Consider the following 14,275-nt stretch of genomic DNA (forward strand, 5'->3'; position numbering starts at 1 on the left):
CAACCTGGACAACACAGTGAAACCCTGTCTCAACTAAAAGTAGAAAAATTAGCCAGATGTGGTGGTGGGCGCCTGTAATCCCAGCTAATCGGGAGGCAAAGACAGGAGATTTGCTTGAATCCGGAAGGTGAAGGTTGCAGTGAGCTGAGATCGTGCCACTGCACTCCAGCCTGGGCAACAGAGCAAAATTCTGTCTCCAAAAAAAAAAGTTCATCGTGATAGATAATGGATAGATAGCTAGGTAGATAGACACATAGATAGATATTCACACTTGGTTCACTTACATGAGATGAATTGGAGATATGTCTGCACTTAGTATCAATTCCTAAAGCAGAGTCACTTCTAGCTTAGTTTACATAGAAAGAATTTTCTAGGGATGGGCTGGTGGCTCATGCCTGTAATCCCAGCACTTTGGGAAGCCAAGGCAGGCAGATGGCTTGAGCCCAGGAGTTCAAGAGCTGCCTGGGCAACATGAAAAAACCCTGTCTCTACAAAAAACACAAAAATTAGGCAGGCACGGTGGCACACACCTGTAGTCCCAGCTACTTGGGGGGCTGAGGCAGGAGGATCACCTGAGCACAGAAGGTTGAAGCTGCAGTGAGATGTGATTGTGATGCTGTACTCCAGGCTGGGCGACAGAGTGAGAGACCCTGTCTCAAAAAAAAAAAAAAAAGATTTGCCAAGAACTACAGAACTTCTTTCGAGAGAAATGGAGAGCTACAAAAATAATAATAATAATAATAATCTGTTACCTCATTTGAGCCCAATAATCTATCAAAAATTAAATTATTATTATTTCATTTTTTAGATGAGGAAACTGAAGTCCAGAGAATAAAAATGGACAACTTCCACACTAAATTCCAAATTCAGTGTTGATCCTTTCACAGCTAGGGAAAATGTGTCTCTTTCTCTCCCTGTCCCTGTCTCTATATAACCACAAATCCCTTCCTAGGTGATCCTCCCTGGCGAAGGAGTCCTAGAAAGCCAAGGACAGTCTTCTAAAGAGCCAACAGCCTAAAATGGCATTTAATCCAGCCAACATCTAGAAAATGGATTACTACTTCCCAGATTATGTTGTAACTTAATTAAAACTCACAAATTACTTTTAGATCTAGTTTCTCCTTTGCAAGGAATGTGGGGGATAGAGGAACAAGTTAGGGAACACTAGCAGGGGACAACCAGTCAAATCCAGAAGCGGGACATGGTCTTTACAGAAGAAGCAGGATTGAAAAAAAAGACAAATGGTCTGAACTCTTCTGAAGAGTCATTATCATGAAAATAAACAATCAAAAACAAAACCCTGGAGAGATGGTTTCAGAATAAAATAGACTAGCAAAATGTAATAATCAAATGTAATATGTGAACCTTGATTGGATCCTCGTAATGTGTAAAAGGAATTGTGTTGAAGGAATTCTTAGAATGAAGGGAATTTGAATGTGGCTGGATATGAGCATGGAGTCAGTTTGTTAAAGTTGTAAGAATCAAAATGGAGTCACTTGTGTTTAAAAACAAAACAAAACGAAAAACTGACAAATAGAGCCAGAGAAGGCTATGAAGAGAGAGTTCTCACACATAAGTGCCTGAAAACAAAAATAAAAACTATCGCAAAAGACTGCAAAAATTGCAACCTGCATACAGGTCATCAGGGCCTCACACAAAAAATACTTCTGCCAGGACATCTGCCAAAACAACTGGCTGTTCAACCTCAGACTGGCGCCACCCTTGTTACTGATCTTCGTTGCCAAGGACAGTTATCTCAAAACAATTATATACTCCTCAGTTTTCCTTTAAAAACCTTTGTCTGCTTTAACCTTTACATAGTTCACTATGGCATGCATATTCCCCTTGCAATGATACATACCCAGATGAATATTTTTTTTTAAAAGAGTGCCTCTCTATTTGATATTTAGGTCAACTAGTGTTAGTTTTGTGGTATAACAGGAAACTGTTATTCTTAAAAGATACAGGCTGAAAGTATTTTGGGATAAAGTGTCATGATAGCTGTAACTTTCAAATGGGTCAACAACAATGAAATGATGATAGGTAAAGTATTATATAGAGAGAAAATATTAACATTTTTAAAAATTTAAATGAAAGATGTATGGGAGTGTGCTGTACTGGTCTTCAGTTTCTCTGAATGTATGAAACATTTCCATAATAGAAAGTTGTGGGCAGCCAGGCATGCTGGCTCACACCTGTAATCCCAGCACTTTGGGAGGCCAAGGCAAGCAGATCACCTGAGGTCAGGAGTTTGAGACCAGCCTGGTCAACATAGTGAAACCCCTGTCTCTACTGAAAAATACAAAAATTAGCCAGGCGTGGTGGCAGGCACCTGTAATCCCAGCTACTCGGGGAGACTGAGGCAAGAGAATTGCTTGAACCTGGGAGATGGAGGTTGCAGTGAGCCGAGATTATGGCATTGTACTCCAGCTCTGTCTCCTTTTGAGACGGAGCAAGACTCCGTCTCAAAAAAAAAAAAAAGAAAAAAAAGAAAGTTGGGGGAATGACCAAGCCTTCTTAATGCAGGGATTCTGAGTGAGCAGCTCATGGCTCACCTTGCAGGGAGCCCCATGGTTGTGCTTTGAGGACGCTGTGGACTCCCTACAATGTCAGCAACTGCTGTGTGCACATGGAGCTCTCCATTTCTCTCCAGAGAAGTCCTGTAGTTCTTGGCAAATCTTTTTCAAAGGGGTCCCATGACTCCAGAAACATTGAAGTCTTGAGGCTTGCCTGGAGATTTGGGGTCTGGTGGCTGCAGGTGCAGAATGAGATTTTTTGGACTGCAAGATATTTCTCTACTGTTCGAATCACGCGTTGGAGACGACTCCCTAAAGTCATAGGCTCTCAAAACTGAAAGGAGCCTCAGGAATAACCTAGTTTTCAACACTGAAGAGAAGTTCTCAAGACTTTGTCAAAGGTCAGGCAATTAACTTAATGGCCACAGGAAAAGCAAAGTCCAGGTCTCCCCTCTGCTTCTTCAAAGAACCAGTTCTGTTGGTCCAATCACTTGAGTTCCTACATGAACCCCAAAAAACCAGTGAACATCCTTCTGCAGGCTACAAAGCACTACGATCTGCTTCCCTCCCTACCTCCTTCTCCTGACATCCCCTCCTCCTGTCCTGCTGTGGTTCACTCCTCGCCCACCACGGGGTCTGCTTAGGGCTCCGACACAGCAAGCATGTGCCACCTTGGGCCTGCACCCTGGCTGCTCCCTCTCCTTGCTGCTCTTCCTCCCAGTACTTGTTTGGTTACTGCCCCATCTTCGTCAAGCCGCCCATGTGATTTACCCTGACTGCCCTGTTTAACACTGTAACTGCCTCCGCCCCCACCCCCTACCCCACCACCAACACTCGGTTCCATGGCTTATTTTTCCCATATCATGTGTCACCTTCTAATACCCTATACAATGTGTCGGTTTTCGGCATTTGAATATAAGCTCCACCAGGGCAGAGCTCTTTCTCATTTGCCAATATATCCCAAGAGCCTAGAGCAGGGCCTGGCCCAGAGAAGGTGCTCAATACTGAAAACTTTTTTTTTTTAGGCAGAGTCTCACTCTGTCACCTAGGCTGGGGTGCAGTGGCACAATCTCGGCTCAGTGCAACCTCAGTCTCCCAGGTTCAAGCGTTTCTCCTGCCTCAGCCTCCTGCGTAGCTGGAACCATAGGCGTGCGCTGCCACATCCAGCTAATCTTTTTGTATTTTTATTAGAGATGGGGTTTCACCGTGTTAGCCAGGCTGGTCTTGAACTCCTGACCTTAAGTGATCAGCCTGCCTTGGCCTCCCAAAGTGCTGGGATTGCACCATGCCCAGCCACAGTACTGAAAACTTGCTGAATGAATGAATGAATGAACGTTCTGTCTCTGAAAAGCAGGATGTGATTCCAATGTAAGTCTCGATAAAGGGAACCACAAAGAGGCAAAAGAATTAGGCAGGAAAGGTTGGGGTAGTGGTTATACTAGATGCTTTACAGTTATTTATGTGGCAGGAATTAAACTCTTGGTTTGATAAAATACATGAAGGAGCATGTAACTGGTAGCTCAGCTCTGTTTTGCAAAGTGTCAGCCAGCACTTCTCTGTACACAAAACAGATTAGTAACATCTCTTTCTGCCAGAGGGCTTACATGTTGCAATTCTCTTGTAAAAAGTTTCTGAATATTTAATAGTTGAAGTTGAATGACTTCCTAATAGGGTGTTGATTTACTACATCACAGACATAATTAAGAGGCATCCATTCAGGTCTGTTGGGATTAAGTTTAAAGCCCCAAAGCTAAGCTTTCCGAGCCAAGCAAATCAGAAAACAACAAGCACGGGATGCAGAGGAACATTCACACGCCAGCTGAAGCCTGCAGCTGTGTTTTCCCAAGATTCCCACCTTTGCTGCAGGCCCAGTGGGTGTCACCTTGTTCTGAGTGCGGGAGTGAAGCTAAGGTGAACCCACAGCGTTAAGCCCACGGTGGGGGACCCTGTGGTGGGGGGTCCCACAAACAGTCACCCTGAAGTTTTAAGCTTGGGAAGGGAACGCTGACCTAGTATTTATGGCGGTGGTCTATTCTGATCTGCGAGTGTGGGTGTGGGTATTCATTACTAAATTTCACTGTAAACTGCCAGGAAGAAAATGTCAGCCTGTGGCAGCAAAATAGTCCATGTGTTTCCCTAGTAAAGACTTTCTCTCTTCTTTTTTTTTTTTTCCTGAGACAGGGTCTTGCTCTGTCGCCCAGGCTGGAGTGCAATGGCATAATCTTGGCTCACTGCAGCCTCCACCTCCAAGGCTCAAGTGATCCTCCCACCTCAGCCTCTTGAGTAGCTGGGCCTACAGACGTGTGCCACCACACACAGCTAATTTTTGTATTTTTTGTAGAAAGAGGGTTTTGCCATGTTGCCTAGGCTGGTGTCGAACTCTTAGACTCAAAGATCTGCCCACCTCGGCCACCCAAAGTGCTAAGATTACACGTATGAGCCGCCACTTCACCCGGCCTTTTTTTTTTTCTTGAGACAGAGTCTTGCTCTGTTGCCCAGGCTGGAGTGCAGTGGTGCAGTCGTGGCTCACTGCAACCTCGACCTCCTGGGCTCCAGCGATCCTCCCACCTGAGCCTCCAGAGTAGCTGGGACTACAGGTGCACGACACCACACCTGGCTAATTTTTTGTACATATATATACACACACACACAGTATATATATATAATATGTATATACACAGTATATATATATATAATATGTATATACACAGTATATGTGTATATATACACAATATATACAATACTTATATATATATATATATATATTTTTTTTTTCTGTAGAGAAGGGGTTTCACCATGTTGCCCAGGCTGGTCTCAAACTCCTGGGCTCAAGTAGTCTGCCTGCCTCGGCCTCCCAAAGTGCTGGGATTACAGGTGCAAGCCACACACCTGGCCTCACTAGTGACTTTGCATTGCAAGTGTGCGTGCACCAGGCACACTCTCACCTCAGCGCCTTTGCACTTGCTGTGCCCTCTGCCTCTACCAGTAGCCCTACGGCTTGCTTCCTTACCTTTTTCAGGTCTTTGTTTAAAACATCCCCTCCTCACTGAGGCCTACAGTTGAAATCCCTTCCCCTTGGTACCATTATCCCCTTGTCCTGATCTGTTTTTTTTTTCTCCATAGCATGAATCACCATCTGCCGTATTATAGATGGTAGTTTATTTATTGTCTAGCTCCGCCTCCCCAGTAGAATGTAATGTCTACAAGGGCATTTTGCCCACTGTTCTCCATGTCTAGAACTTTACCGGCATATAGAATATACTCGAAAGATGTTTATCATTGAACGAACGACTCTTGCTCCACTCACAAAGTGTAAATGTGTCTCCCAACCTGTCCTGGCCCTGCTTAACACTCGCCCTGATTATCCCCCATGGCGACAGCTTGCCTTCGTGGACTCCTGCCTGCTCCCTGTGGCACGATCCTGTGACATGAAACAGAATAGGTGCTTCATAAATGGGAGTGACACTAGGCGTGGTGGTATGCATCTGGAGTCCTAGCTACTTGGGAGACTGAGGCAGGAGGATTGCCTGAGCCCAGGAGTTGGAGCTGTAGTGCACTTGGATAGCACCTATGGATAGCCACTGCCCTCCTCCAACCTGGGCAACATAGTGAGCCCTTGTCACTAAAAAAAAAAAAAAAAAAAAAGGAAGAAGAGAATAATTTGAATATCTCTAGCACAAAGAAAAGACAAATATTTAAGATAATGGATATCCCAACTACACAGATTTGATCTTTACAAATTATATGAATGTATTAAATTATCACAGCTGGTTGCAGTGGCTCACACCTGTAATCCCAGAGCTTTGGGAGGCCGAGGTGGGTGGATCATCTGCCGTCACGAGTTCTAGACCAGCCTGGCAAACATGGTGAAACCCCATCTCTACTAAAAATACAACAAATTAGCTGGGCGTGGTGGCGGCGCCTGTAATCCCAGCTTCTCAGGAGCTGAGGTGGGAGAACTGCTGGAACCCGGGAGGCAGAGGTTGCAGTGAGCCGAGACCGCACCACTGCTCTGTAGCCTGGGCAACAGAGTGAGACGCCATCTCAAAAAACTAATAATAATAAAACTATCGCATGTAACTCCCAAATATGTGCATCATTATGTATCAATAAAAATAAATAATATTAAATAAATAAATAAATAAATGTGAATAAATGACCGAGAGTAAGAATGATGCCCTCCCTCCGGCACCCTTGCACTGTGGTTCTCCAGCACCTGCTGCTTAGGTTCCTTCAGATGCCACCTGCTCTGGGAGCTACGCCGTGTTTCAGGATCTCAGTCACTGCCTTCAGCAGCCCACTATCTGATCCAAGCAGCCAAGGATTCTCTTCTGTCCCCAGTCACTCCTGTGCCCTCTTCCCTTTTAGGTTTTGCTACTGTCTTCAAACTTGCTTTGAAGATTTGAGCTCCTGTGTCACCAGGTCACCCTCAGAGGCATCAGGACATGCCCTTCAAGTAAAGTCCAAATGAGTGATTAAACACTCTGGGCTTAATTTCTCAGTGTCCTCTCTCAAGAGCTAGACTATTACTTGCATTTCTCATCTCCTTGAATCATCAGCGCCTAGTGCTATCATTTAAAATAGGGAAAGTTATGAACTGGGTTAAATATTATTATTATTATTATTATTATTATTATTGAGACAGAGTGTCACTTAGTGCCTAGGCTGGAGTGCAGTGGCACAGTCTTGGCTCACTGCAACCTCTGCCTCCCGAGTTCAAGCAATTCTCGTGCCTCAGCCTCCCAAGTAGCTGGGATTACAGGTGTTCACCACCATGCCTGTCTAGCTTTTGTGTTTTTAGTAGAGACGGGGTTTCACCATGTTGGCCAGGCTGGTCTCGAACTTAGGACCCCAAGTGATCCGCCTGCCTTGGCCTCCCAAAGTGCTGGGACTACAGGCATTAGCCACCACACCCGGCCTCAAAAAAATTTTTATAAAGAAAAAAGAAAGAAACAAAGACAAATAAAATAGGGAAAGATTGGTAAGTCTTTTCCTTCCCACGGCCTTAGTTTCCCTACCTGTAAAATATAGAGCATGATATTTTTGGAGTCTGTGAATCCACCAAGCACATTATCATCTTTGCATGGTGCTTTAAAGTATATGAAACATTTTTGACAAACAAGATCTTATTTAACACAAAAATGCCCAATAAATGTTTGCTAACAGGACCGATAATGATGATTCTGTGTGAGCTGAAAGAAGCCTGTTGAAGGTCAATGTGTCCTCTGTCATTAAGTCTAAGGACCAATTCAAGTTAAAACGAGTATGAGTCACTATATGTTAGAATTAATTTTGAATCCCTTAGTTTACTTCTTCCATGTTGTCAATGCCTGAGGGAAATGATCTAGCCACAGGTGCCAGCTCATAAAAAAGGGGAAGACCAGGCATGATGGCTTACACCTGCCATCCCATCATTTTGGGAGGCCGAGGCCAGCAGATCGCTTGAGGCCAAGAGTTTGAGACCAGCCTGTGCAACGTAGGGAGACCCCCATCTCTACCAAAAAGTAATTAGCCAGGCACGGTGGTGTGCACCTGTAGTCCCAGCTATTTGAGAGACTGAGGCAGGAGGATCATGTGAGCTTAGAAGTTCGAGGCTGCAGTAAGCTATGAATGCACCACTGCACTCCAGCCTGAGCAACAGAGTGAGACCTTGCCTCAAAAATTAAAAAATAAAATAAATATAAAGAGAGAGAGAGGACACCATCTCTGTGGTGCTGTTTAGCTGTGTTACATAACTGGTATTTTATTTGGAAAAAAAACCCAAAACTCCTGCAAGGGGCTCATTTCCTCGGATCAAATGTGTTCCAGGTGTTGGTGTGCATTCGGCACGCGCATTCTTCAGCCCCGGTTGTTCTGTTTTATTTTATGTAAAACTCCATTTCAAAATGCAGGTCTTCCCAGAAGAGTGTGTGCCCATTCTCCTTCAGGCTGTGCTGAGTGGAAGGTGCTAAACACCTGCCTGAGGCCAGGTGCAGGCCACACACCTGGGCAGGTGCCACTCCACCGCCTACCCCCAAGTGCACCCTCGGGTAAACATAAGCTCTGCTGGGCCCCAGCCACCACCAAGGGTCTGGTTTCACTGTTGCTAAGGATAGTGAACTTTTTAAAACAACCTTCCCTTTCTTCTCTAATCTGGTAGAAAAACAAAAGCCCAGTCAGGAACCAATCAAGTGGAAGAGAGTGCGGCTAAATAAAATAAACATTGTACTTGACTTTCTCTGACACCAGTTCCCAGAATCTCTTGAGTCACCCGTGGGAGGATCCATGCAGAGGTTGTTTTGGAGAGCCTCGCCAAGGGGTCTCTTGCAGGGCCTGAGGTCCAACATTTAAGGAAGCAGGAAGAAAGAAGAAGGAGGTTTCCTCTTCTCATATTGCTTCCTCTTCACATCACCTCCCCCTGAACCTCAAGAACAGGGCTGGGTACAATGGCTCGTGTTTGTAATCCCAGTGCGTTGGGAGGCTGAGGCAGGAGGATCACTTGAGGCCAGGAGTTTAAGACTAGCCTGGGCAACATAGTGAAACCCCTCCTTTTCTACTTTAAATTTTTTTTTTTACAGGCGAGGTGCGGTGACTCACGCCTATAATCCCAACACTTTGGGAGGCCAAGGTGGGCAGTTCACTTGAGCTCAGGAGTTTGAGACCAACCTGGGCAACATGGCAAAATCCCATCTCTACAAAAAATACAAAAATTAGCCAGGCATGGTGGTACACACCTGTAGTCCCAGGTACTTGGAGGCTGAGGTGGGAGGATCACCTGAGCCTGGAAGGCAGAGATTGCAGTGAGCCAAGATTGTATCACTGCACTCCAGCCTGAGTGACAGTGAGACTCTGTCTCAAAAAAGGAAAAAAGAAAAGAAATTAAAATTAAATAAATTTTTAAAATATTTTTTTCTTTTTCTTTGTTTCTTTTTTCTTTTTCTTTTTCTTTTTTTTTTCTTTTTACTAAGAAGGCTCCTAAGAGCCAGGCTATTAGCACCATCATCCCTTTCAAGTGTTATATAGTGATCAGGTGAAACTGGAGAACGTCTGAGTTGGGAGAGAATTCTAAGATCTCAAGTGTAAAAGCTTAATCTCACTGACTGAAAACTGAAGTCCAGAAAAGGAAAGAGGTTTTTGGCAAGGGACACAGCCAACTGGTGGCAGAGCTGACAATAGAACCCAGGATCCTTTTGACACCCCCCACCCCACATACACACACCCTCCCAAAGTGTGATCTCGCTCCAAAAAACTAGCTTCTCTCCGAGTTTTCGCGTTTCTATCAGAAGCCCCCTCATCCTTTTTTTTTCTTCCCCCTTTATGGCTATCTATATTCTACAGGAAGGACAGAAGCCCTTTTCTTCTCAGGGAATAAGATTGGGAATCTTGGCCAGGTGCAGTGGCTCACGCCTGTAATCCCAACACTTTGGGAGCCAAGGTGGGCAGATCCCCTGAGGTCAGGAGTTCGAGACCAGCCTGGCCAACATGATGAAACCTCATCTCTACTAAAAATACCAAACTAGCTGGGCGTGGTGGCGCATGCCTGTAATCCCAACTACTCAGTAGGCTGAGGCAGGAGAATTGCTTGAACCTGGGAGGCGGAGGTTGCAGTGAGCCGAGATTCTGCTACTGCACTCCAGCCTGGGCCATAAGAGTGAAGCTCTGTCTCAAGATAATAATAATAATAATAAATAAAAAGATTGGGAATCTTGAGAGACTAAAAGAAAAGGGCAAATAAGTAAAGAAAAAAGAAGAAATTGGGAATCTGAGAGTCATTCTTAAGTGTTTTTCTTCTCCCATGTGTGCAAGTAATGAATCCTGTTGAGGCTTACTTTAAAATATCTTACTCTCTATTCCACCCTAGCCTTCAGTCCGTGCCTCCTGCTATCCCCTACCTCTGACCTCTCTCCAGGCCACCTGGTAGATAGCTTACATTGATGATAACTTACAGTTGCCATACACGTACATGGCATCACTGTACTGTGTTCTACACGTGTTATTTTATTCCCTTAAAAGACCCCATAAGCTGGATGCTTTTATTACCCCCATTTTATAGATGAAGAAACTGAGGCTCAGTGCAGTTAAATAATATTTGTAAGATCTCACAGCAAGCTAGGAGCAGAACTGTGATTTTATTTATTTATTTATTATTTTTTTGAGACAGAGTCTTGCTCTGTCACCCAGGCTGGAATGCAGTGGTGCGATCTCACCTCACTGCAGCCTCCGCCTCCCAGGTTCAAGCAGTTCTCCTGCCTCAGCCCTCAAGTAGCTGAGATTACAGGTGCCTGCCACCATGCCTGGCTAATTTTTGTATTTTTAGTAGAGACGGGGTTTTGCCATGTTAGCCTCGAACTCCCAACCTCAGGTGATCTACCCACTTCAGCCTCCCAAAGTGCTGGGATTAAAGGGGTGAGCCACTGCGCCTGGCCAGAACTGGGATTTTAGAAGAACCAAGTGGTCTGGTGCCAAAATCCAAACTCCCAACTACTATACCATATTGCGTTTCTCTGAAGCACCAATATGACCATGTCACTCCTGTGCTCAAGTCTCTTCAGTGGCTCCCTTCTGACTGTGGTTGCTCAAATTCCTAGTTGGGCATTAACGGCTCTTCTGTGGTTTGCCTCTCCCTCTCCTGCAGGTAAGTTAATGAACTTTGTTGTGCCTCAGATTCCTCATCTACCACTTGAGTTGTGATATCACCCTCTTATGAGGCTGTCATGAGGATGAAAGGAGGTCACTCAGCACAAAGTGACACAATTGGTGTTAGTGATCATTTAGTCACCTTTGTACTGTTTCTCACAACTTACTTAGAGGACCCCTCTGGGCAGAATGTTGCTGCAAATAAACAGTGCTTGTTGCTACACTGAATGCGAATGTAATTTTTCCCTTCTTAGAAATGTTCGCCACTCCCATATGCCAACATCTCCAAATCCTTCCAAACCCAACCATCCTCCAATCACTCTACTTCAGTACCCCCCCCCCGCCCCCCGCCCCCCGCCCCAGCCACCGCCTTCTACTAATTGAAACTCCCGGGACACTTACTCTTTTTTTTTGAGGCAGAGTCTTGCTCTTTCACCTAAGCTGGAGTGCAGTGGCGCCATCTCAGCTCACTGCAACCTCCACCTCAGGTCCAAGTGGTTCTCCTGCCTCCCAGCCTCCTGATAGCTGGGACTAGAGGCTCGCACCACCATGCCCAGCTAATTTTTGTATTTTTAGTAGAGATGAGGTTTCATCATTTTGGCCAGGCTGGTCTCGAGCTCCTGACCTCAAGCGATCTGTCCACCTCAGTCTCCCAAAGTGCTGAGAGTACAGGCGTGAGCCACCAACTCCTGGCCTCGGGGACATTTATTCTCATCATCCTTTTTTGTCCACACCACTATTTATTTGCTCATGTGTTAAACATTTATCCAGTGCTTACTCTGATAACAATACCTGCACAGACAGTCCCCGATTAATGGTGATTGACTTAATGATATTTTCAGTTGACGATGGGTTTACAGGGATGTAACCCCATCTTACACTTGCTTGGTTATTTTTTCTTTCTTTTTTTTTTTTTTTTTTTTTCCTTTTTGTGGAGAACGGGGTCTTGCTGTATTGCCCAGGCAGGTCTCGAACTCCTGGGCTCAAGCTATCCTCCCGCCTTCTCCCTAAGAGCCAGGATTACAGGTGTGAGCCTGTATTTTCAGAAGCCCCCTCATCCTTTTTCTTCCCCCTTTATGGCTATCTTCCACAGGAAGGACAGAAGCCCTTTTCCTCTCAGTGAATAAGATTGGGAATACTTGGCCGGCCCCAGTGGCTCACACCTGTAATCCCAGCACTTTGGGAGGCTCAGGTGGGCAGATGCCCTGAGGTCTGGTGGATGTAACCCCACCTTAAGTCAAGGAGCATCTGTATTTGACTTGATACTTTACGAAGCGCTCCATACCACAGCTCTGCGTCTGTAAATCCTCACAAAAGCCTTGGAAGGGATTCCCATTTTTAGGCTGCCCTAGTTTTACCAGCTGGTGGTAAACCCTGGTGTCAGCACCAGGGTTCCTGGGGATCCAGAGGTGATGCTGACAGGACCCCCGTCTTCAGGACATGTATTGCTGGGTCTGTCCCACAGACCATGGCCGACGGATGAAATGAGTCCTCATACAGAGGTATGCGGTGTAAGAGCAGCTGGGCAACTGCCTGGCTCTTGTGTCCGGAGAGCAGCCTGAGCGCTGGAGCTGCTTTGCTTTTCTTCAGTGCAGGCACAATGACGAAAACCTGGAGCCAACACAAGCTGCAGGTAATTAACATTTATCGTTCCCCTTTCAGGGAACACGATGCACATGGATGATCAATGGTCAGTTCCTGGTCAATGTAAGTAAACAAGCCTGTTTAAGATAAATTCCCCCACACTGCCTTGTACGACTCCTTGCCCTCTGCCTTAAGGTTATAGAACAGCTGCCTTCTGCTATTCTTCCCCGAGGCTCTGCAGAACCTTCTGACCTTTCACAAGGTTTGCGTCCTTTCTCTCTACAGTTTTTCCACCACTCTGACGAATCCCCCACAATGTATCGCTTTGTATGCAAAGCCAGGCCTGTCCATGCAGGGTGACAATCCAAGGTAGACAGTGGCAAAATCTGGTGGAGGCATCAGAGACAGTGCCATCAGTTCGCTAGAACAAGCGTATCAAGGAGCCTGGCAGATCTACACTTTACCAGACAGTGCCCATGGCCAACAGGGCAGGCCCTTGCTGCAGAGAAACACTCAGAAATCAAAACTCCTTGCTCTGCTGTCACGGACCTCTCCAGGAGATCCTCAGTGTCATCAGAAGCTGAAAAAGCAGTGCTAAGAAATGTAGCCTGCCATCTTTCCAGCTAAGGGAGGTGGCCCATTCAACCCTGGGTCGTCCTCTGCAAACGTGCTGCTGCAGGTCGCATGGCACCATCTCCTGATTGCAATTGGCTTTCCTGAGGGAGTGAACTGACTGAAATGGGATGGTAATAAGTTGCTAGGTTATTTTCCACTTTTTAGTTTATGAGGCTTATTGATTTTGCTTTAACATTAACTACTGCCTTCCTTTTAAGGAGCTGGTGAGGCAGAGCATGGCAGCAGGTTGAGGGTGGGGAAGTGGCACCACCTCCTTTCGGGGAGGATTTGAGAGGGTGAAAAGCACCCTCATCTTCTCAGTTGCGTGTGAACAAACCACCTGTCAAGGTGGGTCCTTCATCTATAGGAGGATGATGTCAGCCCTTCAGGGAGGTCTGTTTTCTTCCTCCATTTCCCAACCCCTTCATTATCATTCCTTCCACAACAGAGTAAGTTTCTTGAGCAAAGCAGCAATATCTAGCAATTTTAGATAGACATTTACCTTTTGACCTAGAAATCTCACTTCTACGAATCCATCCTGAAGACACACTCTCAGCTGGATGTGGTCGCTCATGCCTGTGATCCTAACACTTTGGGAGGCTAAAGCAGGAGAATCACTTGGGCTCAGGAGCTCAAGACCAGCCTGGGCAACATAGCAAGACCCTATCTCTACAAAAAAAAAAGATAAAAAAACACAGTCAAAAATTCAAAAATTAATCAATATACATAAGGCCATTTATTACAGAAACATTGGTAGTAGCAAAAGACTGGAAATAACTCAATGCCCTTCAATAGGGAACAGAGTAAATAAGCTAGGATGCCTATGCATAATGGAGTGCCATGCAGCTTTGAAAGGAAATGAGGCATATTTCTGTGTTCTATGTTGTGATCGCCAGCATATAGCCTAATGAGTAAAAAGCCAGGTGAAGAAAATTCTGATAGTA

General features: G+C 45.4%; 1 protein-coding gene across 6 annotated transcripts in view; it reads left to right on the top strand.

Annotated features, from left to right (window-relative positions):
• LOC108584750 overlaps positions 1-14,275 on the top strand; it is a 68,612-nt gene that overhangs the window by 17,039 nt on the left and 37,298 nt on the right. For all 6 annotated transcript variants that reach the window (XM_021935019.2, XM_017956088.3, XM_031663899.1 and 3 more), the window contains exon 3: positions 12,795-12,839. In XM_021935019.2, coding sequence (XP_021790711.2) covers positions 12,795-12,839 — 45 coding nt within the window. The remainder of the gene's footprint in view (positions 1-12,794; positions 12,840-14,275) is intronic.

Source organism: Papio anubis, chromosome 2, assembly GCF_008728515.1.
Source record: "Papio anubis isolate 15944 chromosome 2, Panubis1.0, whole genome shotgun sequence".
NCBI lineage: Eukaryota > Metazoa > Chordata > Mammalia > Primates > Cercopithecidae > Papio > Papio anubis.